Below are 27,787 nucleotides of genomic sequence, written 5' to 3' on the forward strand. Positions count from 1 at the left end.
ACGTCTCTTTGTTGTCGTTTTGAGTCTCTTTGTGGTCGTTTTCAGTCTCTGTGGTCGTTTTGAGTCTCTTTGTGCTTATTTTACGTCTCTTTGTGGTCGTTTTGAGTCTTTGTGGTCATTTTGCGTCTCTTTGTGGTCGTTTCGAGTCTCTTTGTGGTTGTTTTGAGTCTCTGTGGTCATTTTGAGTCTTTGTGGTTATTTTACATCTCTTTGTGGTCGTTTTGAGTCTTTATGGTCGTTTTGAGTCTCTTTGTGGTCGTTTTGAGTCTCTTTGTGGTCGTTTCGCATCTCTTTGTGGTCGTTTTGAGTCTCTGTGGTCGTTTTGAGTCTCTTTGTGGTCATTTCGCGTCTCTGTGGTTATTTTGCGTCTCTGTTTTGTCGTTTTGAGTCTCTTTGTGGTCATTTCACGTCTCTTTGTTGTCGTTTTGAGTCTCTTTGTGGTCGTTTTCAGTCTCTGTGGTCGTTTTGAGTCTCTTTGTGGTCATTTCACGTCTCTTTGTGGTCATTTCGCGTCTCTGTGGTTATTTTGCGTCTCTTTGTTGTCGTTTTGAGTCTCTTTGTGGTCATTTCACGTCTCTTTGTTGTCGTTTTGAGTCTCTTTGTGGTAATTTTGCGTCTCTTTGTGGTCATCAAGAAGTGTTAACAGTCACTTCTTTCATAGGCTCTGGTTTAGGGGCCCTTGGACCTGCATTCAGTCACCTGTTCAGTATTTCATCCATAATACTAACAAACCAACAACCTATCACCTTCTGACCCCGGGGGGGGGGGGCGGCACCAGGGGCACCACCCTCTGGCCCCGCCCCTGCTCACAGGATAAATGAATTCTGTGATTCACCCAAATTTACTGAGCAAATCCAGAGGATTATCTCCAGATGAGACTGAAATGTAATGGTTCTCCATGCTGAGCCTCCCGAATTTGCAGCCAAAATTCTATTAAAACTCTCATTAATAATTTCCTTGGACTAGGACCTCCATAATTCTCTACCCCGAAAAGGATGTTTAAAAAAAGTGTATTTTCAACAGGCTTATTCACACACAGTAAATGTATTCGGTGTTGATGAAATATTGTTTGTAGTTTGCAGTTGAGTGTTTATTTTAAAGATTACGAGTGTTGATATAAAGACATTGACATCTGTTTTTCTGCCACTAACTTTTTGCTATTGACACTCATTGAAAAATATGTTACATATTAATGGAGGGAAAATCACAACAGAGACGCTTGCAGCTGCAGAGTGAACGCAACCTCCGTCTCTCCGTCTGTCTCTTTTCCCCTCTGTTATTTTTATGCTTCTTTCATCCCGTCAACATGGGAGTCTGTCTGTTCTCCTGCTCCTAATTATGTCTGGACAGTGGCCATGTTCTCAACTTAGTCCCCGGGTGTGTGACTCTGAATCAGGCACGCTGCTATTTAAAGGCTTATGATGTCCAAGAAAAGAGAATCTGCTCTTACTTTTAATCTGCGATTTTCCTTGGAGCTAACTGACAAAACTGCCGGGCCTCAGATTCCTCTTAAGTCTCAACTGATGTGAAGTTAAGGAAAACGCAGTTCCTTGATGTTGCTTTGGTTTTCGTTGAACACAGCAGGAGCTGCTTTGTCACCCCTCGATCAGACTTAATGCCTCAAAAGCTCTGCTCTCCGCTGTAAACTCACTAATTTCACACTTGAGAATCCATGACTGCTGCATCATTTTCCTGCACATGCATTGCAGTGTTGGATAAATGTGTTGTTTTATTTCGACAGCAGCTGTCTGAGTGTGCTATACTCCGTAAGTTAGCATTCATACAGAAGCTTCATTCAGAATCATCGTACTTTAGTAATTAATAGTGATGGATGCTGAATCAATTTAAGTTCTAAGTTTGATTAAAATACACGTTTGATCTGCACATTTTCCACTAAAGACACACATTTTCTTCTAATCTCCAAAAATGCCCCACAAAAGTTGAACCTTTTGGTCTTTCAGTTGCTTAAAAAAGCAACTTCTTGACGTCAGAGGCAAAGGCGGACGTGGCGTTGTTATTGCACTCCAAACCTCGTCACCAGGCGCCGTTGTGGGCACGTTACTTCACGATGAAATACGACCCAATAAGGCTGCTCTGAGTAATAGATGCAGAGGGGTTAAGTCAAGGGCGAGTGGTGGGGGAGTCCAAGGCATTTAACCTCTGCTGGGTCGTTTACACCGTGAGAGTCGCTGGGGCCACATGTGGGTCGTTAATCCACCTGGCTGTCATGTTTTTAATCTGGTGAGGAACGTTTGGACGGTGGCGATCACTTTTTCCTCCATCTTGACGCAGGATATCTCCACAGGGGCGTCCTCGTATCCTAACGGCATTAAAAAGAAAACTGAAATGTCCAAACTCAAAAAAACTTTCCTTTCTCACGCAAAAAAACTCAACATAAGTTGATTTATTTTAACCATGACCGTTCATACGGGCCTGTCGCATTGCCAATCAGAAAACCCTCATGTGGGTTGTTTTGGGAGACAATGACAGACCTGGTTTGTCCTTCAGTTATGAGGACTTACTGGAAGAGGTGAGCCAGGCAGCCATAATGTCTCTGATTTCTCTAATCTCTAACAGCTAAAATACAACAAACACTAAACTTGGAAGTTGCAAACATTTTGTCATGTCGCTCGTCTCAGACTGTTGAACAGGCTGCGACCAGAAAATATCATCAAGTCGCTTTACCTTTCTCTGTGTGGAAATGCAAGCGGCAGCGCTGCTGAAGCGTCAAATCTACCGCCTGCAGTTCCTCCACAGAAATGTCAAATTAGACGTGCTAAATGGAGCACATCGGTTATTGCCTTCCATTGTGTTCAGGGCCTCATGCTTTTCCACTTTGCTCTCATTTAGCCTGTTAAAAGTAGGAGAGTGATAGACGTGAGCAGGGAAATACCAGAGCGGGAGATGTGGCAACTTGGAAACCTAAAACCTACGCAGTGTCAGTGCACAGTTTAATTTTGTCACTTCTTGAGCAAACATTGTGAGATTGATTAGACGTTGAGACAACAGCTTGCAGCAAAGATGCTCCAAAATGAAAGATGAGACGTCTGCAGCTGCCATTTGCGTCGCTCTGTGAAATCAAGACCGAAACACGTCCCTGATATCAGATCTAAACAGCTTACAGAGCTGTCACAATACAAATTTCCACCATGCCAAAGTAACGTGTTGTAAGAGTTTGTGTTTGTTTCGGTTGACATTGAAATTGACCTCCAGCAAGTCTCTTCACTGTCACTTGAAATAAGCAGTAAAATAGAAATCTTGTGTTGTTTCAGGTCTTTGTGCTAAGCTAAGCTAACCAGCTGCTGGATGTAGCCTCAGAGTTAACAGACATTGAACTCAATCAACTCTCCGTCCGTCTCTGTTTATTTTTTCAAAATGTCCAAATATTCATATCTTTGGAAGTTTGATTACTTGACAACAATTTGAAGTAAACCTCTGGAGGTCTGAGCAATGCTTGGCTGCACAGCAGGAGCTTGTAATGGTGGGTTTGGCGAGGGCAAGCAGGTCAATAAACAACAATAACATCATGATGATTCTCCCACAGGTCAGTTGTTTATCCTGTGAGGGCAAACAAAGCAAGGTTATCTTTCATTATTTCTAACATACAGAAGATCTTGTCTGCCAAAATGTTATCAGATATTCACCCGAGGACTTGTTGGGTTCCCTGTTGCCGACAGCAGCAGACTGTCCCGGGTGTAAAAGCAGGGTCCCACTTTATGAATGTGACGCATGGCGCTGCTGAAAAAGAACATGCATGCTCAGCAAAACCCTTCCCAGGATAGAGAGTGTGTGTGTGTGTGTGTGTGGGGGGGGGGGGGGGGTGGAAGCTCAATAAAACAACAACAACTGGGCCACGTCAGCGCTCTCCGTGCTCGGATTGATTTCGACGATTGAGTCCAAAAACATCACGCGTGTCGACAAATTTACCGAACAGCTGAGCTCGATGTGGATGGTTGACGGAGCCGTGTGGCTGCTTTTCCTGCAGGAGGTCACAGTCTGAATCTGAGGGTTAAACCGGTTCTGTCAATCCAGTTATGTCACTGCCCGGCGCTGCTCTGCCCCCGATGATGTCTGAGGCACAAAACTGTTGCTGTTGGACATCTGCCTGGGTTTGAATGCATGCTCTCTGTCATATTTCCGGAAAGAGAGAGCTCGCGATGGCCTCTTGTCGCAGCCTGCCTTGTTGACTCGAGATCACGGACGCCCGAGGTTGCGTGTCACGTTAGCGGTCTGCAGCGAAGTCACTGTGGCGGAACAAGAAGCTGATTTCTCTGATTTCTCCCTCGCATACTGTTTCAGATCTCATCAATGTGTGATGTTCTTTGCATTTCCAGGGGTTATTTACTCTCTTAGTGAACCCAATTTGCCGTCACCTGCCTCATCTACTTAGAGATTTCCACCGTCTCCCCAAATGCCTTTTGACAGCCCTCCGAGAGCGAGCACAACTTGTTGCCTTCCATCAAACGTGGGCGTTTGGGCGTATAAAGAGACGGAGAGTGTTTTAATCCATCTATGGGTTACATGTGTAGGTGTAGAGAGCAAGAGAGATGGCAAAACAAAAGCAGGATGTGCGGCATTCATTTCTATTGAGGCTATTGTGGGTGTATTAACTGTTATCTCTGCTTTCCCTCTGCTGATTTCTCCTCGTGTGATTGCTGAACGTCAGAGCAAAATGCTGCCTCTGGAAAGGAAAACAAGATGAGAACAATTAATGTTGTGGCTGAAAAGTTTTCTGCTGTGTCAGGCACGCCTCCTTACGTCATCGACAACGTGCTGGGACAGATACTCGTTAGAGAAATGCTTCTCCGAGCAGCAAAATGGGCCTGAAAATGTTAAGCTGCCTTTTTAACAAAGTCTTTAAGCGTGAATCTTCCCTTTTAAGACGGCGAGTTATAGCAAGAGCAGCAATGTGTCGCGGCGGCAGAACTAGGCCGAACATTTCACGGCTATCACAGATGCAGTCTGGATAAACCAAACTGTCGGGGTGTGATTAGACACGGCAAGAAGGAATAAGACGCAGAAGTCTGTGGTTGGTGTCACTCGATAAGAGAGAGAAAAACACTTTGTGACGGCGGACAATAAGCCACGGCGAGTCGTCCGGTAGCCCCCAGCTGGTACGAGACATCGCCTGGCAGGGCTAGGCGTGTTTCCAGACATCACGAGACGTGACTGGCAGAGGGCACGATGTGGCTCTGTTTGTCCCTCGAGGCCTGCCGTGACGTGGCGAGGCTGAAACAAGACGGGGCTGTGTGCTCCTGTCCTGTCTCTGCGCTGCTCTGAAGTGATGTAAGGAGATGTGGGAGCAGAGAGAGGCAGAGTCAGCAGTGACGCTGTGACAGTGTGCGACACATTTAAAGCACCATGTTGTTTGAATGGCACGCTGTTGTTAACGTGTCAATAATGCATCAGACACTGTCACTTCATACTGAAGGCGTTTTTCTCTCGTCCTCCTCCAACGTTGTTACATCTTATTTTTCTGTCTTGTTTTTTTTCTTCTTAAACCCTTCAAAGGTTTTATCTCACATTTACAAATCACTCATTTGCATCTTCGTATGTGTGATTGTATTTCAGCTCATTTTCATCACCTTGAAAACGCAGCAATTGATTGGATTGTTTCATCAAGGAATTGTTTTGTTTCCAGATCTACATAGCTTATTGTGTGATATCTTTAGTTTCTCAATACACTGGATTTCTTGTTTCTTTACTCACTTTAAAGCAACCTGAAACTAGTAACTCACTGTAAGACAAAAAATGTCTTCACATTATGCTGGAAAAATGTCAAAACCACTTGAAAATTTATTGAAAAAATCCTTTACATGGCTTGTGTAAGCCTGGACCCAAAATGAAAGTCTTTTTCTGCAGTTGCACAATTAAATTAACATTTTGCAATAGTTTGTAGCGGCCGCCTCAGAGCCATATCAGCCCTGTCAGTGGACAAACACCTCTCCAATTAACTCGGAATAATTGCTGCAGAAAAATCAACACTTATTAACGCGGCAAAATTAGCCGCGTGTACCTCATTTCCTCATGGGGATCACGAAAGTTTCATGCGGAGCTAAAGCCGTCATGTACAGTGGGGCAAAAAAGTATTTAGTCAGCCACCAATTGTGCAAGTTCTCCCACTTAAAAAGATGAGAGAGGCCTGTAATTTTCATCATAGGTACACTTCAACTATGAGAGACAGAATGGGGGGAAAGAATCCAGGAAATCACATTGTAGGATTTTTAATGAATTAATTGGTAAATTCCTCGGTAAAATAAGTATTTGGTCACCTACAAACAAGCAAGATTTCTGGCTCTCACAGACCTGTAACTTCTTCTTTAAGAGGCTCCTCTGTCCTCCACTCGTTACCTGTATTAATGGCACCTGTTTGAACTCTTTATCAGTATAAAAGACACCTGTCCACAACCTCAAACAGTCAGACTCCAAACTCCACTATGGCCAAGACCAAAGAGCTGTCAAAGGACACCAGAAACAAAATTGTAGACCTGCACCAGGCTGGGAAGACTGAATCTGCAATAGGTAAGCAGCTTGGTGTGAAGAAATCAACTATGGGAGCAATTATTAGAAAATGGAAGACATACAAGACCACTGATAATCTCCCTCGATCTGGGGCTCCATGCAAGTTCTCACCCCGTGGGGTCAAAATGATCACGAGAACGGTGAGCAAAAACCCCAGAACCACACGGGGGGACCTAGTGAATGACCTGCAGAGAGCTGGGACCAAAGTAACAAAGGCTACCATCAGTAACACACTACGCCGCCAGGGACTCAAATCCTGCAGTGCCAGACGTGTCCCCCTGCTTAAGCCAGTACATGTCCAGGCCCGTCTGAAGTTTGCTAGAGAGCATTTGGATGATCCAGAAGAGGATTGGGAGAATGTCATATGGTCAGATGAAACCAAAATAGAACTTTTTGGTAAAAACTCAACTTGTCGTGTTTGGAGGAGAAAGAATGCTGAGTTGCATCCAAATAACACCATACCTACTGTGAAGCATGGGGGTGGAAACATCACGCTTTGGGGCTGTTTTTCTGCAAAGGGACCAGGACGACTGATCCGTGTAAAGGAAAGAATGAATGGGGCCATGTATCGTGAGATTTTGAGTGAAAACCTCCTTCCATCAGCAAGGGCATTGAAGATGAAACGTAGCTGGGTCTTTCAGCATGACAATGATCCCAAACACACCGACCTCTGTCATTGCCAACAAAGGGTATATAACAAAGTATTGAGATGAACTTTTGTTATTGACCAAATACTTATTTTCCACCATAATTTGCAAATAAATTCTTTAAAAATCAGACAATGTGATTTTATGGATTTTTTTTTCTCATTTTGTCTCTCATAGTTGAGGTATACCTATGATGAAAATTGGAGACCTCTCTCATCTTTTAAGTGGGAGAACTTGCACAATTGGTGGCTGACTAAATACTTTTTTGCCCCACTGTATATGTCCGTATGCGTGTGGCACACATCTTTACGTGTCAGATTATGTCTGAATTAAAGAGTTTATTTCTCGGCTCGTTGCCTCTGAAATCAGGCCAGTTTACTTTGTTTTTGCTGTCAGCCGCTATAGCATGCAGACTTCTTCAGTCTATAGTGGATGAGACACAAGCAAATAACCAACATGATGAGACCATTAAGTAAATCACTGTACACCATCTGACTAAAGAGACTGTCAAGGCTCCGTGCATCACATGGCCAGAGCTGACCCAAATCCAAAAGAGATTTTATCAAGAGACATAAACAGATGAACGTGTGGATTTAAGTGTCTTTTGTAGTTTTTAAAGGATTATAATTTGCAGGACTTTCACCTTACTGTACCAGTAAAAAATGAAATAAGCAGCAGCCACCGTCTCAGCTTCGTACGCTAGTGGAATTCAGGTGATTTGTTTCAGTAAAGCTACTTTTAAATCATATATTTAAATGCTTATTAATGTATTAATTAACATTAATATTATATACCTTTGCACTATTTATATATGCTTTATATGTGTGGACAGATACATAGATAAACAGAGATACATTTAATTCCTACTTTCCTACAAGTAACAGATTTTAGTCAAATTATACAACAAACATGAAAAGACAGGATTTTAGCATTTAACATTTTTATTCACTTTTTACACATATAGGTCACATATACATATACAGCAGGAGGTCACATTTAGGAGGTAGAGAAAACAGGCCCAGGGACAAGTCATCGGTCAGCAGAGCATATGTGTTGTGCAGGCTGTTGGTTGTGCTTAAGATCTCTGAAGGATTTTCTTCAGGGCACAGTGGATGCTTGTCAAGAAGATTTCATTTCCTTCTTTGGTGAAGTGCACTCCATCTCTTACAAATATTGTGTTGTCATAATATCGAAGGAGAGGATGTTCAATCACTTGACCACCAAAGTCGGCGACAGAATTTCTCATGAACGTGTTCACGATCTTTCTGTCCTTGTTGATCTTGACTGGCCTTCCGTATCGCCATGCTTGACGCTCGTTGATGCAGGAAAATGCAATCACCATCGAAGGAAACTGTGCATGGAGCTGCATCAGTTCCTTCTTCATTAAGGATGCAAGTTCCTTGGGGTACATCATTCCCAGGTCATTGCCACCGGCATGGATGACCAAAACGTCAGGGGGACTCCGTGAGGACAACTCTGCGTAGAAGCGTGGAAGGACACCACTCCAGCGCATGCCTCCTTTGCCAAACCATTCAACGTTGGCATTAAGTCCGAAGTTTTTCCCAAACTTCTCATATGCTGCTGTCTCCCCTCGACGAATGTAACTTGACCCAATGATCCATATTTTAGTTGCAGGTTTTGTCACCCAGCAGATCTCTTTCCACTTTCTCTCTGTTGGTGCGCAGCCTGAACGTCTGGTCTCATTCTCTGACTTAGAGGTCTTGTCTTGCCTCTTCTGAGAATTGACCTGGATCATGGTGATCGTCTTAGAGGTGCTTGGCAGTTTTTCGACTGTCTCCTCTTTATCTGAGCTTGTCCTGCTTCTCTTCCTCTCTGGTGAGGAGATCTCTGGGGTTCTTTCGCTGCTATTTGAAAGTTCATCACAGCGCCTTTTTATGCCATGACCCCGTTTGACCTGAGATCTTTCCTCACAGATCCTCCGCTTCTTTCTTAAGGGAGAGGTGCTGTCTTGGCTCCTGTTGCATTTCTGAAAAACTTCAGAATAAGCTCTCTTTCTTCTTTCCAGAGGCTTGAAACAGGCCATGATAGACATATCGTCTGTCTTAGCTTCACTCTGATCTGAGCTCTGCTTTACCAACACCTTGTCAAAAAAGACAGCGGGACGGATCTTCTCAGTCATTTTGTAGTTGGAGACCTGCAGCTTGTAACTTATAGCTTTGGTCAGTGACGTTTTTCCAAACTACTTCGGTGAGGAAAACCAAGAGCTTTTCTTGTCTTGCTCTTGCTTTTGCTCTTGCTTTTGCTCTTGCTCTTGCTTTTGCTCTTGTTCTTGTTCTTGTTCTTGTTCTTGCTCTTGTTCTTGTTCTTGCTCTTGCTCTTGTTCTTGTTCTTGTTCTTGCTCTTGCTCTTTCTTTTGCTCTGCACACACGGACGAAGGACGACTGACTGATAAATTGACGAAAATTCTTGAATATATAGTGTTGGCTGTGTTCTAGAATGTCATCGCACATTAAAGCATCATGGAACTCCCGGGTCAGCAGGTGGAATGCAGCGTCATAATGATGCAATTGATGCAGATGTCTGATTTTATTTTTTGTTTACTTTTGATTCTACTACAAGTAAAGTAGAATCAAAAGTAAACAAAAAAAAAAATTTGAATGAATTTCTACTTCATACTTACATCCACTACATTTCAATGGGAAATAGTGTCATTTTTAATCCACTACATTTATTCAAGTTTAGTTACTTTTACATTAAAAAAAAAAAAATGATAAGCTTATAAAAGTCAATATTAATTAATATTATGGATTAAACCAGTGATTTCCATCCCTTTTTGGCTTGTTACCTCATATAAAATCAGTGTATAGTTGGAGCCCCCCTTTCCTCCCGCATTAATCATCTCACGACCCCTCAGATTCATCTTGTGAACCTTTGGGGGATCCTGACCCCTACATTTGGAACCACAAGACTAAAATACCTAACTGTATATAAAGTGGTTAAAACAGTAAAATGCTGTTTACACACTGATGCATCAGCATTAACAACTTAATAAAGTCATGTATAATAATATATCAGTCCAAGTGGACATTTTATTGCTTACTTTTGAAGGATTTTGACTTGTAATGTATTTTTGAGTATTTTTACATTTATGGTATTGGTACTTTTACTTAAGTAAAGAATCTGAATACTTAGGCCTCTTGGTTTTTCTTCAAATGACCAAAACTACAGGCGTGAAAGTGACATCAAAGCTACAAAATATGGACAACCCAGTTTACTGTGTCACATAACAAATCGACATTATCAGACCTGTCACTTTGACTGAGAACATTTCCTGAATTACTTCACAACAAGGTTTCCTGGGAAACTGTGTGATTTTCACTCGGGCTGTTTTATATTTAGACATTATTTACAGACAGCTAATTCTCCAGTGGACCTCTGCGATGACACCAGCTGTGGTTCCTAGAAGATTTATGAAGCAGCTGGGAAGCCTCTGTGTTACGTAACAGAATACAGATGAGGAAGTGCCAAAAGTACCAGCCATTCGGCCACAGTTGGCAAACATCTGCTCCATTTTCATACCCTTGAGCAAGGCATTGGATCCCCACCAGCTCTTGCAGCTTTTAATAAGTAGGGCATATTTCAGTGTTGTAGTGTTTGGGTTGTCAAAGTTGCCAAAAGTACACTCTGATTGCTAAATTTCATGGATATATTGAGATATAGTTAAAAGGATATTTTTAATGCTTCATACTCATGAACAAGTTGGGTTTTCAAGGGAAACCGAGAGGACATTTGGCCCATGTACTGAGTTGACGGGCAGCAACTCATTTCCATTAACGTGCCGTTTATGTACTCATTCATCGCTTGTTTAGTAGGTGGTACAACCTGATGAGTGAGACCAGAAACAGAGAAACAAGCAGGCCTGAAAGTCTCAACAAGTATAAAATCTAATTATCTTTATTCAAGGCCTAAAATGTTTTAAATATAGTTATGTGTAGGAAATCTGAATATTTGCCGGTTTTCTTCGTCTTCTATGATTGTAAGCAAGATCTCTGGATCAACGTATTTGACGTTTCCCTGACATTTCATAGATCAAACTATAATTCCATTAATCAGGGAAATAAGTGGAAGATCGGTAATGAAAGTAATGGTCAGTTGCAGCTATACTAGACTAGTTTTTGCCTTTAAGTCTCGAGTTTTAACCCAGTAAAATTCCATAACAATAACAAAAAAGAACCTGAGGCACCACCATGATTATTCAGATATTAGACTATTAAAAGGGTATTATTCATTTTTTAATTAAAAAACAATATCACCTAGCCTTGCAAATAAAATGTTTAAATTCTGTGTGATTTTATCAGCTTTCAGACACCTGAAATAGTTGCATCTTTACTTGCATTTAGCTTATAAAGACTCTTGACAGCTGTGGGGAGTAGTATATGTACTACATGTATTTAGTGTAAAGTATGAGAAGGTCATATCTGTTTCTACCCTCTGTAGTAAATTGTGGCCCTGTAATCTATATTTTATCATTCTCTGCTCAATCCTCCGTGCTTTGTACTGGAATTCTTAAAATGTGTGTAATTACATTATCTGAACTGAAGGCCATTAAAAGGTCCGGGACACGGCTTTAGTGTTTTAAATCTTGAATCCACTTTAACAGGTTTTAAAGAGAAAAACTGCCGCAGTCACTCAGCGAGAAATCAGTCATGCAGACCAAATACAAAATGGGCTTTACATTTAATTCTAACTGGCATCAAATAGGTCTTAAAAAGGAGGCTTAAATCGCCGTGTCGCGGTGGATGTGGGATTGTAATCACTGTAAACGGTTAATGTCTTCCCGTAGGAGCTCCAGTTTGAGCGGCTGACTCGGGAGCTGGAGGAAGAGCGGCAGATCGTGGCGAGCCAGCTGGAGAGGTGCATGCTGGGAGCGGAGTCGCCAGCAGGAGACAGTAGCAGGTAGACACGATGGCGGGAAGTTTACATGATGTTTCCAGCAAAGGAAAGAAATGTCTTTGGCGTGTTGTTTATTTAGTGCCAAGTTGGTGCAATAAGGTGCTCGTAGTATCTCGGGAGAGCGTTGTCCAGAGAAAAACACCGAAGAAGGAAGGTAACGAGGAACTAAGGGGGCAAGGCTTAACACGCGACGCCATTTTGATTTGGGTAAACCGCCCTGTTTCCCACACCTCAACACCAGAGAGCATCCCAACTATGCCCTCTCACTGCGGTGTCCCTGGGTGCAAGTCTTACAAGAAGAAGGACTGTCGGATTGAGACCTTCCACCGTTTTCCCGTCAATCCTGGAATTCGGCGCGAGTGGGCTTTGAAAACAAGGAGAGACACTGATTCAAACTTTCAGGTAAGACATTTACAAGTGTTAGTCCGGTTGAATAGCGAGCGGTAGCTATGTTAGCTAGCTACCTCTGTATCCACCGGGAAAGGGTAGATTTCACAGGAAATATAAGTTAACTGGGTCCCCAAAACTTACAGGCTGCCACCTGGTTAATTGTGTTGTTGAAATGAGGAGATGTTAACTTAGTTTAACTGCATGCTATGGCTAAGCTAACAAGCTAACTATATATTAGACAGCTAGCAGCAAACAGTCTTGAAGATTGTTGTAACGTGTAATCAAAATGTTATCTTCCACAGGTTAGTAGAAACACAAGAGTTTGTTCTGACCATTTCACTGAGGACTGCCTCATCAAGACCTTAACAGGAAAGAGGAAGCCGAGGGAGGGGGCTCTGCCCACTTTGTTTACACGGTTCTCGAGCAAACCTGGCCAGGGCGAAGTGATCAGAAAAAGGTAACCACTTTCCTCTTCTTCTCTCGGTTTACTGGCGGATTGCACGCAACTTGTAGGTGCATAGCGCCACCTGCTGCGCAAGAGTGTGTAGCATCATCTGATTTCACTGAGCTTATTATATTCTGCACATCATCCCCATGTTATTTAAAAGGATAAGTAGTGCCATCTCCAATGCCTTCTCCCTCTCCAGCTCATATTTCTCTCTCACCTTTTTCTGAAATCAGTCCAGACAGCCATAACATTATAAACACTGAGTCAGTGATACATCATCAACTCAACTATGCAATTTGCTAGGTTAACTGTTTATTTATATGCTGGACCATATCGTCTAATTTAACAAAAGCCATGTTTCTGTTGCTGTTTTCCAGTCATGCAGCTGCTGCTACCTGCGGACAGGGTGCACCTAAAAAGGATCTAGCAAGGTAATTCTAATAGTGATTGGTTGCCGAGCTGATCTGCTGTATATATGATATATAAGGTATAAGCTACTACTCAAATGGAAGCATAAAACATCTTTCCCTTTTTTACTTTGCATTTTCAGCACAGTACAGAGAAAATTGCCATATCCAGATCACAATTGCTACCAAAGGTTCCTGCCATTGGAGGAGCAGCTTCAAGAGGGCAGCAAGACCACCGTGAGCCAAGAAGAGGAGGCTGTGAAACTAAGAAACAGCCGGTTCTTTCTTGAACGATTCCAATGTGACGACGGGCTCATTGTGTTCTACACAGGGTTTAAAGATTATATCACTCTCGCGGCTGTTTTTATGGCTTTGCAACCTGCAGCTGAAAATATGGGTGGATGGAGTCAAGAGCAGATACAAAAACAAGCAGATCACCACACCATTGGAACGGGATTTAAAGAGCAAAGCTTGCCTCTCATAGACCAGTTTTTCCTCTTTCTGTGCCGTTTGAGGCAGGGGTTCTTAGTGCAGGACCTTGCTACTCGTTTCAATGTATCTCGGAGAGCTGTCAGTAGAATTTGCCTCACTTGGACAAACTTTCTCTGTTACATGTTAGGCTCTATGCCTGTTTGGCCTTCACGAGAAAGAGTAAAGGAACTTATGCCTCAGTCTTTAAAAAATACTTTCCCACGTACGAGAGTGATATTAGACTGTACAGAATTACATGTACGAAGGGCCAGTTCCAAACTACTAAATTCAGAAACCTACTCCCACCTCAAAGCAACGACCACCCTTAAGTCCTTAGTTGGCATAAGCCCATCTGGTGCACTTATATAGTGACTTATATACAGGGTCAGCATCATACGAAGAAATCACAAAGTCGTCTGGGATTCTCTCTTTGTTAGAGGAAGGGGACGAAGTAATGGCACGTAAAGGCCTTCTTATTGGGGACCTTTTGTCTGCCATAAATGTCAGTCTTGTAATACCACCGTTCCTACAGTCTAATAGACAGCTTACCCAGGAGGAGGCGTTGCAGACCCGGGAAATGACTCGCCTTGTTGAACAGGCCATCAGAAGAATTAAAGAATACCACATTTTTGACACAGCGTTACCCATGACCTCTATGGGGTCTATAAACCAAGTCTGGGAGGTGTGTGCCCTCCTCACAACGTTTCAAGGACCGGTGCTGTGACCCTGAATGTAAACAGAAGTGGCTCGCCTTCTCTACATGTTACATTTGCTTTTGTATTGTTATGTTTATTTCTTGTGACCTGCCTAAGGCAGGTCGCATCTATGTTGTTAATAAACCTGCAACTTTGGAAAAGTTAAGACCTGCCTTCGTTATTTAAGTCGAAAAGCAATGTTCCTTCCCTGGAATAAACAAATCAGAGAAAGTACAAACCATCTTCTAATTACATATATGCATGCAAATTCATGTTTATTTCTAAATGCACTTAGTCTGGACACTTTGGTCTGCCCAGGACTCGACTGTGGCTGCAGTCATTTGGGGGACAAGCTGAAGGGTTTACCCTTCAAACATAAACGCGAATTGTGAGCCAAACTTTCACTTTCAGGAACAGTTTTTTATGCGGAAGGGATATTGCAATTTTGTTTTAAAACACAGGTTTAAGGGTTAAAAAGGCTGGAAACTGTTTTGATAACTTTCTGCCATTGAAATATATTTGATGTTCGTAAAAGTCAGATCTCAGACTGACTTTGAGCACTTAAAAATGAAGTTGATTAAAATTGTGTTATTTTGGGTTTTTGAGGCCTACTGGCCAAACGCCGTTCATAGAAATGCACCTAAAACATAATTCTTGTTGTATGGATTACAGCTGGCTGTAAATCCTGCATGGTTGCAAACTGCTCTGTCAAACCACATAATGGTGATATTTGTCTTCATGAGGAATGATGTGCGGATAGTTGACAGTCACATTGTGTCTGTCACAACTCGCATACATCACTGAACACAAGCAGAAACCTGCAGATCCTCAAAACCACTGAATCCACTGTTGAGCCTAACATTGTATGCATGAAGAGGGACTTAATATCTGTACATGTGTGTATGATTTATTACATTTTGACCCTCTGATATACCTAAAAATAGTCAATCATCAGACATGTTTAATAATCAATATCTAATAACCTAAGCAGGGCTTTGATTTTGGTCATAATCTTGCAGATAAGAGTATTTCTTTGCCCAGATGAAACGTTTTCTTGTTCTTGTTATCAGCAGAAAAGATGTGTTTGCAGCTGCAGGTGTTTTCTTAGCCCAGATAAGGCAGTGCGCGGCTGTGCGTCGGGTTATATAACATGTCTGATCCCCAGCTGGGGTCAACTGACTTCCATTTATATCAATTTGAAAAGTAAATCGAAATTCACACAATCACGAGAGGCTTCGTTCTCTTCAACGTCCTCGTAGATTGAATGTAAAGAAACGTTTCTGAGGCAAAAGATGACATATAGATTTTTTTCTTTTACATTTGAAACGCTATTCCTTCGCCTTCCTGGACTGATTGAATGTAAAGTATTGTGCTGGCTGTGACTCTGATTTGATTTACGTCTCTCTGCTTTCTCCTCCTCTCCATTTCCTCCTCTTCCCTTCTGCTGAAGCTCCTCTGAGAAGTCGTTTGCATGGAGATCTGCAGGTATGATTTCTCACTTTTATCGTTTTATTCTGTGAACATAAGGTCCTACAGCGGAAAATAAGATCAAATCCATATGATTTTGGCACGAAAGAAAGGTAATTTAGCCTCCAAAGGGCTGAAAATTGCCAGGATGCAGCACCGACTGGTGAAGCAAAACAAAACAATGTTTCCGCCAGAGTATATGGGCTTTGAAATGGACCCATTTACTATTCTGTCACAGATCCCTCTCCTCTGTTTCCTCGCCCATTCTTCACTGTCGGCTTTCCAATAAAACAGAAGTACTGCTATAAAATGCTTTATTTTGTGTCAAAGAAGCGATGCATTTAGGTTATTAAGAGGAGTCTGTCTGCAAAGGTGAATCTACTAAGTTGTTCTTTGTTGTTATACTTTGTAGGGAAATGTCCTTTTTTCCAGGGGTATCTGAATTTGACTAACAGTCTTTCCCAGGACTTCCCAGGCTGTATGTTTTAACAGCAGATGCTTTTGGCAGGCGGGGAGTCGCAGGGCGGAGTCGTGGAGGTGTCTGGATGTCCTGGTCGTCACCTGGAGGCGGAGGAGGGACTCTACCTGCCTGAACCGGACCGCGCTTCCCTGCATGACAGTGAGGGTCTGTTAAATGTACAGACCACATGGTCTGAACAAAAATATGTGGTGGTTACTGACGTTTGTGCTGTCTAAAGCAGAGTCACATGACTCAGACCCGAGTCATGAATCTGACGGCTTTATATTTGACTCGATTAAATCACAGATGCTTAGTTATTATTTATTGAGAGTTTAATGCTCAAAAACTCATTTATCCTTTAAGTCACCAACTCATGCAGAAATCCTCTTCTTATATTATGAGGAAAATATAGTTGGTCAATATGCTGTCATGGTTGCCACCCACATCAACACATTTCCAGTTTTTTTATGCCACGTGGGAGAAATCTGAACCTCTATAACAAATCCCACAGATCCCCCTTGTAATTAACAGGACAGTAGGAGGCTGATGTGCATGTTTTTCCAGGCGGTTACTCAGATTTATGTTAAAGTGTGAATAAAAGTAAAAATGTGGTGGCGTTTTGATAAAAAAAAAAAAAAACATGTATTCAGCTCAGCTTAAATCACCCAAAACATAAAGTCTGTCTCCACTCTGCTGTCTGAATTTTATTCTTTATTTTTATCCGCCTTGTCAGAAAAGTTTCACATACATTCACACCTGGGCGCTCAGCAGCACAACCGCCGCCTGTCGCTGTTGGACATTAGGCATCTTCACTGGAGCGCTTGACATTTCGGTCCATCAAGCTTCCTCAAAGCTCGTGTTGAACCACATAAGATGGGAGGCTGAAAGAGCGAAGCGCTGAAGCAGTCAGTGCAGCTGGAGAGTTGCTCTTTTATCTTGTCTTTGAACAGATTACAGAAGAGGACGCAACAGATTTTTAAATACTTAAATTGTCAAAAAAAAAAAAAACCTCCACCGAACAGAGAGGTCTTTATCTTTCCTCTTATTACAATAAATTACAATATCACGAGTAAACGTAAAGTCTTAGTAGCTGTTTGAAATATTAAAAACAAATTTGCCTTCGGTCTTGTTTATATTCCAGACAGTTGGGGTGGTCTGATAGCATAAAAATATCCCCCACATGCTCCCTCCTCCTCATCCCACAGGAGAAAGTAGGCCAGCATTACTGAAGCTGTACATGCAGATTGTTCCAGGAACAGCATAAAGGCTTAATGCACATGTGTATGTATTTATATGCACAATGCCACTTGAAAGCCAAGTGAGATAATATGCAAATGATTCAACCGCAGTGGCCCGATGTGATGGTGGCTGTGCTGGGATCAGTTTGATCGCACCTCAAACTGCATCAGCGTTTCACGAGAAGCGCTGAGCGTTAATAACGAGGTGGCAGAGTTTCCTCACCTCCTTATCTCTCTTTCCTCTCAGGCTCCGGGGGTCACTCGGCCCAGATGACCTCGTATTCGGACAGCGGCTACCAGGACAGCAGCGTCAGTTATTACAGCAACCAGAACGTGGTGCGTTCAGAGCCCCGAGCCTCCATATCAAGAAGCCCAAGAGCTGAGGGTCAAGCCTCAGGGCAGGTAGGCCTGATCTCCACTGGGTTTCGCCGTCCATTTAATCTTGTGTCTTTCGAGAAGAGCCAAGTTACATAGAAAAATATTGATTCGAAGATGAGTTTGAAAATTGGACCAAAAGGGGTGAAGAATCGTGAGGTTCAGAGTTCATCCTTGAAAACAGCAGTTGAGAAAAGGGTGGTGTCTTATTTTTTAACCTTTTCCAAACCAAACATGCAAGAAGAAAAAGAAATGGATTAACCTGGTGGGTGTAACGTAAGCTACAAATGTCAGCAAACTTCATGTGTGCAGGAGGTTTTGAGGATTTCTCCTGCGTACTGGTTTCAAAGCTGAGGTTCAAAGATTCTTCATGACCTTGGCAGCAGTTGAGGGAGATTTCACCACAAGGGTCAATTTTAGTAGCTGCTCTGGAGCTTTCGAGTGAATTAATGAATGAATTCACTTTGAACTCTCAAGCTAACATGGATGGAGAGCCTTTTGAAATGCTCAGGGAAAGAAAAAATGCTAATGTGAACATCCACAATTTGATGACAACTGGGCTGTTTTTCAGATGTCTGGTGTCACCTGAAGTATTTGCATGTTTTTCTTTTATTGTTTGCTGTGAATAATAATCTTCATCCCAAGAGTAATGGCAGCTAGTTGGGGCTCGATAATTACTGTCGTGAATGATGAAGAACATCAGCTAAACCCTTCAAATCAACTCGAGTCTTACCTTAAAACATTATCAGCTCCTTTCATTGTGGCTAATAATTATATGCTCTTTCAGTGGAAGGAGAAGCAGGAATGATAGATAATAGCGAGCCCATTTGAATTTTCTCCTGATTTATTCCAAACCGAGCAGCCTCGCTGGATGGGCTTACATGCCTCGGCTCTTAATTTTCCTTCGAGGCGTTCGAGGCTTTGATGGATTAAGGCGGCACAGATCGGCATCCAGTTGGCTGGGTCTGTAATTGGGGGGCATTTTACATTAGGTAATAAGGAGGAAAAAGCAAATGTTTGTCACCATAAATATGAGATATTCTGTCAAATCGTCCCTGAAACGTAATATATTCACGACTTTCAGAGCCTACAGTGTAATGAATTTAGACGTTTATTCAAAGGCACGTTCAGTTACTTGGACGAGTGAAGAAGATAACGATGCCCTTCATCAGATGTGATGAAGATTCCTGCCTCCCAGTGTCACATTACTGGTAATTGGCAAGTATATGTGTGCCGTGTGCAGAGTCGGATTTTCATTTTTCAGGAAAAAAAAGCAGAAATATTGATCTGATTGTCAGCTGTTTTATGAATATTATACTTGACGTTTTTGTTGCTTTGGGCCTGGAGAGCACATGGAAGCAAGTAAGTCTTAATTAAAAGTGAGTAAAATGTCATTAAATGTCATTTCACAGTGACATTCTCCTGACTTGCTGTAGACATATTTTCCCGAAGCAAAATGAGAAAGGAAGTAGGTACTGACTGTCCTCCGGTAAAACATCTGCACACGACCACAAAACCAAACATGCAGGATGCAAAAAAACAGCCGTGAAAAAAAGATCAAAATCTGCACCAAATGTAAAATCAAGATCTTTGTCAATATGTTTTCAGAACTCCTCTGGGAAATATTAAAAACCACACTTTTTCTCAAAGATATCTTGCTTACGTTCAGCGATAATTAGTTAATAATACAGATATTTAGATTACAGAGGTTATATATATATTTCAAACCTATGATACATCTCTTAAAGTGTTTTACAGTTGTGTTTTATTCTCTAGATTCCTTTTTTATGATTGATTTTCTTTCTGCACTCTGCATACTCAGCTGTTTTACGAGGCGTTATACCAGTGCTTAATTGTGTACATGTATAATTTAATGGTATTTGCTCCAGCGTTGTTTACAGAATAATCTCCTCCGCAGGTGTCCGGCCGGATGTTACGGAGGATGGCCTCCCTCCCCTCCAGGAGCCAGTCTCCCGGTGGTGGCACCGCTGGCACCGTCTCGCCATCCCGCATCTCCCTGCGAACATCCCAAGGCAGCACCTACGATTCGCCCATCCTCTCTGAGCCAAAACCTCTAGCCGCCATATTCCCCGGCACCAGCATGCCGCCCTCCTGCCCTTCGCCAACCTCCCCATCAGAGGGCACACAGGCCCTAGGTGGCAGTGGTGGTGGCGGCGGCGGAGGAGGTGTATTAGGAGGAGGGGGTCGTCTGGGCTCCACCCTCTCTCTGGTGGAGGGGAGGGGCTTGACGGGGTCACCGCTGCGTTCGGGGATGACGGCGGTTCCGCAGCACTACGGCTCCACGCTGCCCAGGCAGAGCCAGCCGCTGGCCTACGGAGCTGATCCATACGGGCTGTACCAGAGGAGCGCTCTGCCCCGCCCCGACAGCCTCATAGGTCGGTCTGACACCCACATTTCATTTTACACGTTCTCACCTGATGGTCGACTGCAGACTCAGTGGTTCCCAACCTTTTCTGGCTTGTGACCCCTGAAATTAAAGTATTGTCCGCTTGTGACGCCTAAAGAAGTAAAACTAGACGAATTATAGACGTTAAAATATCAAATTCAAATTTGTGTCTCACAAACCTCAGGACCTCGTCGATTTATCTTGTGACCCACTGAAGGGCTGCCGACCCTCAGGTTGGGCATCTCTGCAGTACAGTTTAATACAAAAAGGTTAGGTCAGGTTATATTAGATTGTTTTAATAGCACCATTTCAGTTTTTAACAGTGTTCCAGCTCATTTAATCCTGCAGTGGTTCATGATCAGGTTGGAATAAACCAGAATCCTTATTGGCCCCAATCAGAAATCTACACAATATCTTTTTTTAAAGCCTGAAATCATTCAGCCGTCTTTATTCTCGTCCAGTTATTGTCCCTGAAGGGTTACTGGCTTGAAGAGAGTCACATGATAAAACTCTTACAACCACATTAAACATCCATGAGAGAATATACGTGCATAAATATCTCCACCCATGTGCGTGTGAGTGAACCTCTTGGATCTTCCTGCGTCCTTGCCAGTCTTTTGCTGTGTAATGGCGGTTTGATATTATATTACACACCAGACATGGTCGACTGATGAATGGATATTGAGTGAAAGGTGCAGCCCTCTTTTCGGTGCTCCATCTTTTGACGGTTAAAGAGGTCAGTTTGTGCCCTGGACAGATCCAACCAGGTCACTAATCTGGGCTGGAAAAAGTTTCTTTTGCAAAACGCTTCACTGCAGAGATGGTTTGAATGTTTGTAGCAGCAAACTTTCCCCTTGTAAATAGATAAACAAAGCCACGCTCCACCGCCTCGACACCATTTCCTCTGTTGATTTAATAACGTTTCCTTTGTCCGGGGAAAGTTGACTGAGCAGCGTTGATTTAATATTGTAGCACACAACACTTTCACCGAGCCAAGCTTCCTGTATCTCTGAGAAGCAGTGAGAAATATTAAATAAAGCTGCATGTTGAACAAAAAAAAAAAGAAACTTTCAGGCAAACTGCAAGCTCGGCAGGTGATTGTATCTCGTATCCCGGCTTAGAGAGCTCATTTCATGGAGTTTTTAGTCAAATTATCTTACAGCACTGGCAGATAATGCGTCCGGGGTTGATAACATTTTATTTGATGCGTGCCAGTATGAAAAATAAGGAATGTAATCTTTGAAGGAGGGAAGGATTTTCTCTCTTACCAGGTAGATGTTTTGAACTGGGATTTAATTCGGATCTTGTTGGATGATCTGCGAGGAAGGAAAACAAGCAAGAAAAAGATCACAACTGCGGGTGGTTATAGTTTTTTCCAGCTGAATCGTAACTCCTTTCTCAAACTCAGATGCTCTGGCAGTTGATTACATACAGTAGATACCCAGTAGAACACATACAGTAATGTTTCGTTAATGGGCTGCAGGATGCTAAGTTGCCTTCTTGTACTTTTACTGATTTCCATCACTGTCTGATCCATCCCAGTGGAAACACAGCTTGCATATTCATAACATAACTTAGCGGAAACATTGATCTTTAATACCTGAAATAGATTTATACATAAGCTCAATCAAAGACGTATTCTCGAGGGCAGCACTTCATGTATATTATCGCAACATTATATATTAATACTGCAAATTGTACACATGATAGGGCCGTGTTATGGCAGTTAATATTCATGAAAGTTATGTAATACATCGTTTTGAAATTATACGAGACATACCGCATAAAAGTTATTTTTACCAAATTCTTGAATGGAGTTTGGCAGACTCTTCCATTGAGATTTACTCATTATTTTGTGGATGTTTAAGCACTCAGATTTGATTTTATAATTAAAACAATGCTAAACTCGAGGATGTGACGCTGATGAGGAGAAGTCGACTGACATCTCTGGAGATCCAACCTTTGACTTTGTGCTTCTCTGACTGGTTAACGCAGCTGAGGCTGGCTGAGAAACTAGAGAAGGGATTATTTCTGTACTGCTGCCAGGCTGCTCACTGGAGCACATTTCAAACCAAAACAAACTAACTAGCTAACTAGCTTTAAACCAGATGCATTAAACATTGTCATCAGGGTCTTGGAGATATTAAAAGACAACAACTTTTCTTCTACAAAACATTTAAAAAGCCAAATCTATTGCAGCTCCTGCACTATTATTAACTGGTCATCGACACCTTTCTCCCTACACACTGCTGTGTAGCTGCTGGAGGATTTACTGTCTTACTGTAGAAGTGCTGCTGATGCTGCAGCGACACAGATTTATCCTCCGTCCTGCCCTCTGTCACTTTACTAAGCCGCTCCCACTGACCCATATAGGGGTGTTTCTATCACAAAGCCCCAGTGGAGCATCAGCATGTGATTATCAGCTGACGGCACTGGAAGGCTTTATTATGCCGCGTTCAATGCGTGCCTGTTTTAATTTTCATATGGCGCGTGTCCATGTGTGTTTGTGCGTTTTGCGTGTGCATCTGTACTAGTGTTTGTGTGGACATCACTGATGTGCACATGCATTTATGCACCTTTTGTGTTGTGTTTGTGCATGTGTGAAAAGAGGATAGTAGGATTGGTTGTGTGTGGGAGTCAGAGTCAGTGAACTAAATAAAATGCCTCCTATTCTCTAGCTGAGCGATTTTCATCCTGCACTGCTGCTAAGTGGCCTAATACGTCGCCTAAGTCCTTATTCCCAGATATCCTGCAGATCCAGCATAATCCCAGATTACATGAGCGAGATAAGCAATAGATGGATATGCAAGATTAGGCTATTACTGATTTACGGCACTCGTAGCTTAGGTAGTGAAACCTGGTGAGCAGCCAAAACACAAACGTAAGCTGCGAGATCATCTCGGAAAAAATTGCAATGTCACCAGCGTGGTGGAGGTTTTTCATCTGTGAGCGTTCAAATCGAAACAGGAAACCACAGAAGAGAGTGGATGTATTTGTGTAATAGTGCAGTGATACCCAGGGGCATGTGGAGAGATTGTAGCTAAACTAATTGAAAAAATAAGAATATGATTTGCTTTGAAAATATACATATTGAGTCAGCTGTAACACCTGAACACTGCATGTTGCAGAGAGTATTAGTTTGCTACGGTATAGTTAGCATTAATGGATAAAAAGTTGTGGATAAACGGGTGAAATAGTTAGCCAAAAGTAATGTATAAACAGTTAAAATAGCTAAATGTAGTGGAAAAAACAGTTAGCTTAAAGTTAGCATCAATTGATAGCTAAATTGTGACAAAGCAAAAAGTGGATACATGGTTGAAATAGTTAGCTAGCTTAAAGTTAGCATTACCGGATAGCTAGCTAAATGGTGAGAAAGCAAAAAGTGGATAAATGGTTGAACTAGCTAATGCTACAAGCAATGGAAACATTTAGCTATAAGTAACGTATAAATGGTTGAAATAGCTTGCTAGCTTAAAGTTAGCATTAATGGATAAATAAAAAGGCTACAAACAATGGATACATGGTTGAAATTGCTAGCTAAAGGTGGTGGATAAATGGTTGAAATAACTAACTAACTAAAAGTTAGCTAAAAGTGACATATAAATGGTGGATAACAATATCCACTTTGTTATAATTAATAGTGTGAAATAACACTTTTAAAATCAATCAAAAAAGGTTGGTAACCCCTGTGTTAGTGAGTTTGATTCAAACCTCTACCACTCGAAACATGATTCATGTTTCTTTCTGGCACATTTCCAGCACTTTGTAGCTTAAGCATCCTCCGACCTGAAGGTCACAGTTTTGGTTTGAGTTCTTCACTGCTGGAGAGCTCTTGAAAATGACTCTGAGGTCCAGATTCAACAAGACTGTGCCACTGATTTTTTTTTTATTTTCTTCCAAAGGAATGTTCTTTGCGATAAGAGACCAGAGTTTTACGTCTTATTCAGTAAGAAGTGTATGCAAATCAAGAAGTGCAGAGGCAAATAGCTCCTGCATCACCAGCTCTAAGTGCAAACTGTGTGTGGACCGATCCAGCGAGGCTGCCTCCATCGTGCCCTAAAGCCTCTTTATAATTGGAGCGCTCTTTGAACTGATCTGCTCCGAGATTAGAGGATGGAAAAACCCTCTGCTGTGCTTGTTTGACTTGCTGATGACGACGCCTGCAGCAGACTCTGAATGACCAGAGTCTTCATGCGTTTTATAAGCGCAACGTTTGGGATGAGTTGGCGTTATGAAATACAGTGTTTGGTACAGTCTTGATTTGCGCGGCCTCACCTACAGATGACAGGCATGAAGAGGCTTTATTCAGTGGTTACTGATATTATGCAGCTTTTTCTTCATTCTGCAGTTAGTGAGTTATGATACGACCTTTTATGTGCCAAAGGGAACATTTTATAGTGCAGTTATTTTGACTGAAATTATCTGATATTGATGTTCATGCTTTTTTCAGCTTTTTAAAATAAGATGTAAGGGAGTTTTTCTCATTTGGATTGACATTAATATTCCTAAATCCTTAATAATAACGACACGGGGACCACAAGCATCTCATTATCATCATAATCATAATCATTTTTTAAACGTTTGCTGGCTCTTGTGTTTACTTGTGCACCTGCAGGGCTTCACAGCTCATACGCCGGTCACGCAGGACAGATAGATCCAGAGCTGAGGGCAGCGTTGTCCCCAGACTGCCACATGACGCCCGTCTTTGATGAGCGCTCCTTCCACAGCCCCCTGTACCACAGCCCCACCCACGACCCCCAGGGCTCCCTCTACAGGACAAACACAGGTACTGCAGCCACACAAAAGGCTACTTAAGCTATTTAGCAACTAGCTAACTGTAATCTATCATTTAACATGAAAATCTGGTATGTTAGAGTATATATAGGGTTGTGTGGTCTCGTGTGGGTATTTACCCCTTAAAACTGTCAACATATTAGTTTATAACCTGGAAATAATTCTGCTAATTTGATTTGACTTGATCTTTTTTATTATTTTAAGAAATCCGACAACATTTAAACAATAAAAACTTTTTTTTATGGCAACAAAACTTCACTTTGACATGATTTTTTGTGTGTGAAATTGTCAGTGTTAGTCGTAAAAAGCAAACAAAGTACCAAAAATCTGGATTATTAGAAGCAATAGTAGTAAAACTACCATAAATACTAACAGAAGTACAGCAGGAGTTGTGTGGTGACAACAGATTTATTAACTGTAGTCCTCCAACATTTCAAATCCCTCACATGACTTTTAGCTGCTTTATTATCGTCACAGAGAATCACTCAAACAACAAACAGCCTTTCACATCAGCAGCAGGTTGAGAAGCCGGGCTGAGCTTCACATCTGCTCAGAAGATTATTTTATTTTATAAATCTGTGGCGGAAATCACAGTTTACAGGCACAGGAAGTGTTGTTATTATCGCTCCCCGAGGTCAGAACTTAATTAGGCTGAAACCTTTCATGTACTCCGCCGCTTCCTAATTGAAGCCTTTGCAGAATGACTTAAAGCTGAAAGCTCTGCGGAGTTTGATAGTGGAGGATCTAAGAAGCCATTTTAGTTTCGTTTAGTCAAGATTTAAACAGGTTTGGCCTGCGAGACAGCCCGCTGCTTTTAGAGGACCTACTGTCATGTAACGTGATATTACTTTCTCTTTTATGTGACCTTGGATGTTTTTTACTTTTAGACAGCTACAAACTGCCTCCTCTCTTCATGCTGCTTTTGTAAACGCCAAGAAAACAAAACCTGGATTGGATTTATTTCCAAATCATGCTCTGTTTCTTACGTGTCCTCATTTCACTTCCTCAGGTATGGGGACCCTCCCTCGGGCCACCAGCCACTGCGGCACGCTGCCGTACCAAAGAAGCAGCTACGGGCTGAGCACCGCAGCTCTATACGTCGACTCCTACAGGGTCTCCGGCGAGCCCGTCTTCTCCCACCGGCACTCTGGACTGGTGGAGCGGGTGGCGACGCGCACCCCGTCCATCGAGAGCATCCATAAGGACCCCAGGTACTCACACACCTGCAGACATATGTGGAAAGACCGGAAAACTTTCAAGACCAGAGTGTGTAACTTTTCTGCCTTTAGTATCGAGTCAGCTGGCCTCATCCTCTGGGAATCCTGAATGTCTGTACCAGAAGTCTTGGACAGAAGAGAGTAAAAGTGCGAAGCGATTGAACCCCGCTGAAGGTTTTCATCTTTGTTTCCCCTCAGGGAGTTTGCCTGGCGCGACCCCGAGCTGCCGGAGGTCATCCACATGCTGCAGCATCACTTCCCCTCCGTCCAGGCCAACGCCGCCGCCTACCTGCAGCACCTGTGTTACGGAGACAACAGGGTCAAGGTGGAGGTAAGGTGACGGGACACCTGGGCAGCTGTCTGGGTAAAAATAACAAGACAGACGTGACTCGCTTCTCACAAAGACGAAGTTTTCTCTCCCAACCAAAGACAGTAATACTTTCAAAATGAATGCAGCTGCTAGTTTTTCTATTGAAACCATTAGACTAAACATGTTTAAAATGACCTCAAACAAGAAGTCTGGACATTTTACAGCCTTTCTTTTATGTGCAGCCTCCATTATTTTTATTAATTATTTATCAAAGTACAGAAATGCTAACTGTTTTGATTACTTAATTAATTATTTAAGTAATTCAACAAAAAAAACTGTCAAACATTAGCTTTTTTTCCAGCTTCTAAAATGTGAGAATCTGCTCTTTTTCTCCGTTTTCATCATCGTAAACTGAATGTTTTTCACTATTTTCTGTCATTTTATAGTTTAAAGAGTATAATTATTATCATATAATATATTAAACAAATATACAGTGTATAATATTTCAGTGTAATGGTTTGTTGGAAGATTAGATTCTTGTGTTAAAATAATGAAAAGAAAGTTGAGAAGAAACCATCACAGAAATATATATATGTAAAATTCAATAACATGAATATGATAATACTAGAACATGATTTATATTATCCATAAATACAAGAACCTGTAATTGATTGAGTGAACTTGATGAGGTTTGTGATTGGTTTAATCACCCGCTGCCTCAGATATCTCCTGTTGTATCCCTGTACTGCCTCTGAGTGTCTTCTCAGCTTGCAGGGTTTGAAATTTGACTTTTTTTGCTGCCAAACTCGGAGCCAAAGCGCCATCTGCTCCAACAAAACTTTAAGTAACGCTGGTGCCAAATGTGCCGGCGCTGCGACGCGCTGAAACGCTGCGCGCTCTCTCTTTGCTCTGCTTCCCGTGCAATAAATAACTCCAACACAATGGCGGCGCTTCATGCGAGAGCCATTTCAGCGCCGTTTGGTTTGTTTGGTGATGAGCTTTTAATTAGCCTTTGGAGCGGCCTG

At 42.2% G+C, this 27,787-nt stretch overlaps 1 protein-coding gene across 1 annotated transcript in view; it reads left to right on the forward strand.

Annotated features, from left to right (window-relative positions):
• The window catches only part of LOC139306926 (plakophilin-4-like), a 36,509-nt gene that overhangs the window by 1,089 nt on the left and 7,633 nt on the right, over positions 1–27,787 (forward strand). The window contains exons 2-9 of the mRNA XM_070930891.1: positions 11,974–12,086; positions 15,945–15,979; positions 16,470–16,586; positions 17,907–18,061; positions 19,953–20,430; positions 25,057–25,227; positions 26,245–26,446; positions 26,651–26,783. Coding sequence (XP_070786992.1) covers positions 11,974–12,086; positions 15,945–15,979; positions 16,470–16,586; positions 17,907–18,061; positions 19,953–20,430; positions 25,057–25,227; positions 26,245–26,446; positions 26,651–26,783 — 1,404 coding nt within the window. The remainder of the gene's footprint in view (positions 1–11,973; positions 12,087–15,944; positions 15,980–16,469; positions 16,587–17,906; positions 18,062–19,952; positions 20,431–25,056; positions 25,228–26,244; positions 26,447–26,650; positions 26,784–27,787) is intronic.

The sequence above is a fragment of the Enoplosus armatus genome, chromosome 24, assembly GCF_043641665.1.
Source record: "Enoplosus armatus isolate fEnoArm2 chromosome 24, fEnoArm2.hap1, whole genome shotgun sequence".
Taxonomy (NCBI): Eukaryota; Metazoa; Chordata; class Actinopteri; order Centrarchiformes; family Enoplosidae; genus Enoplosus; species Enoplosus armatus.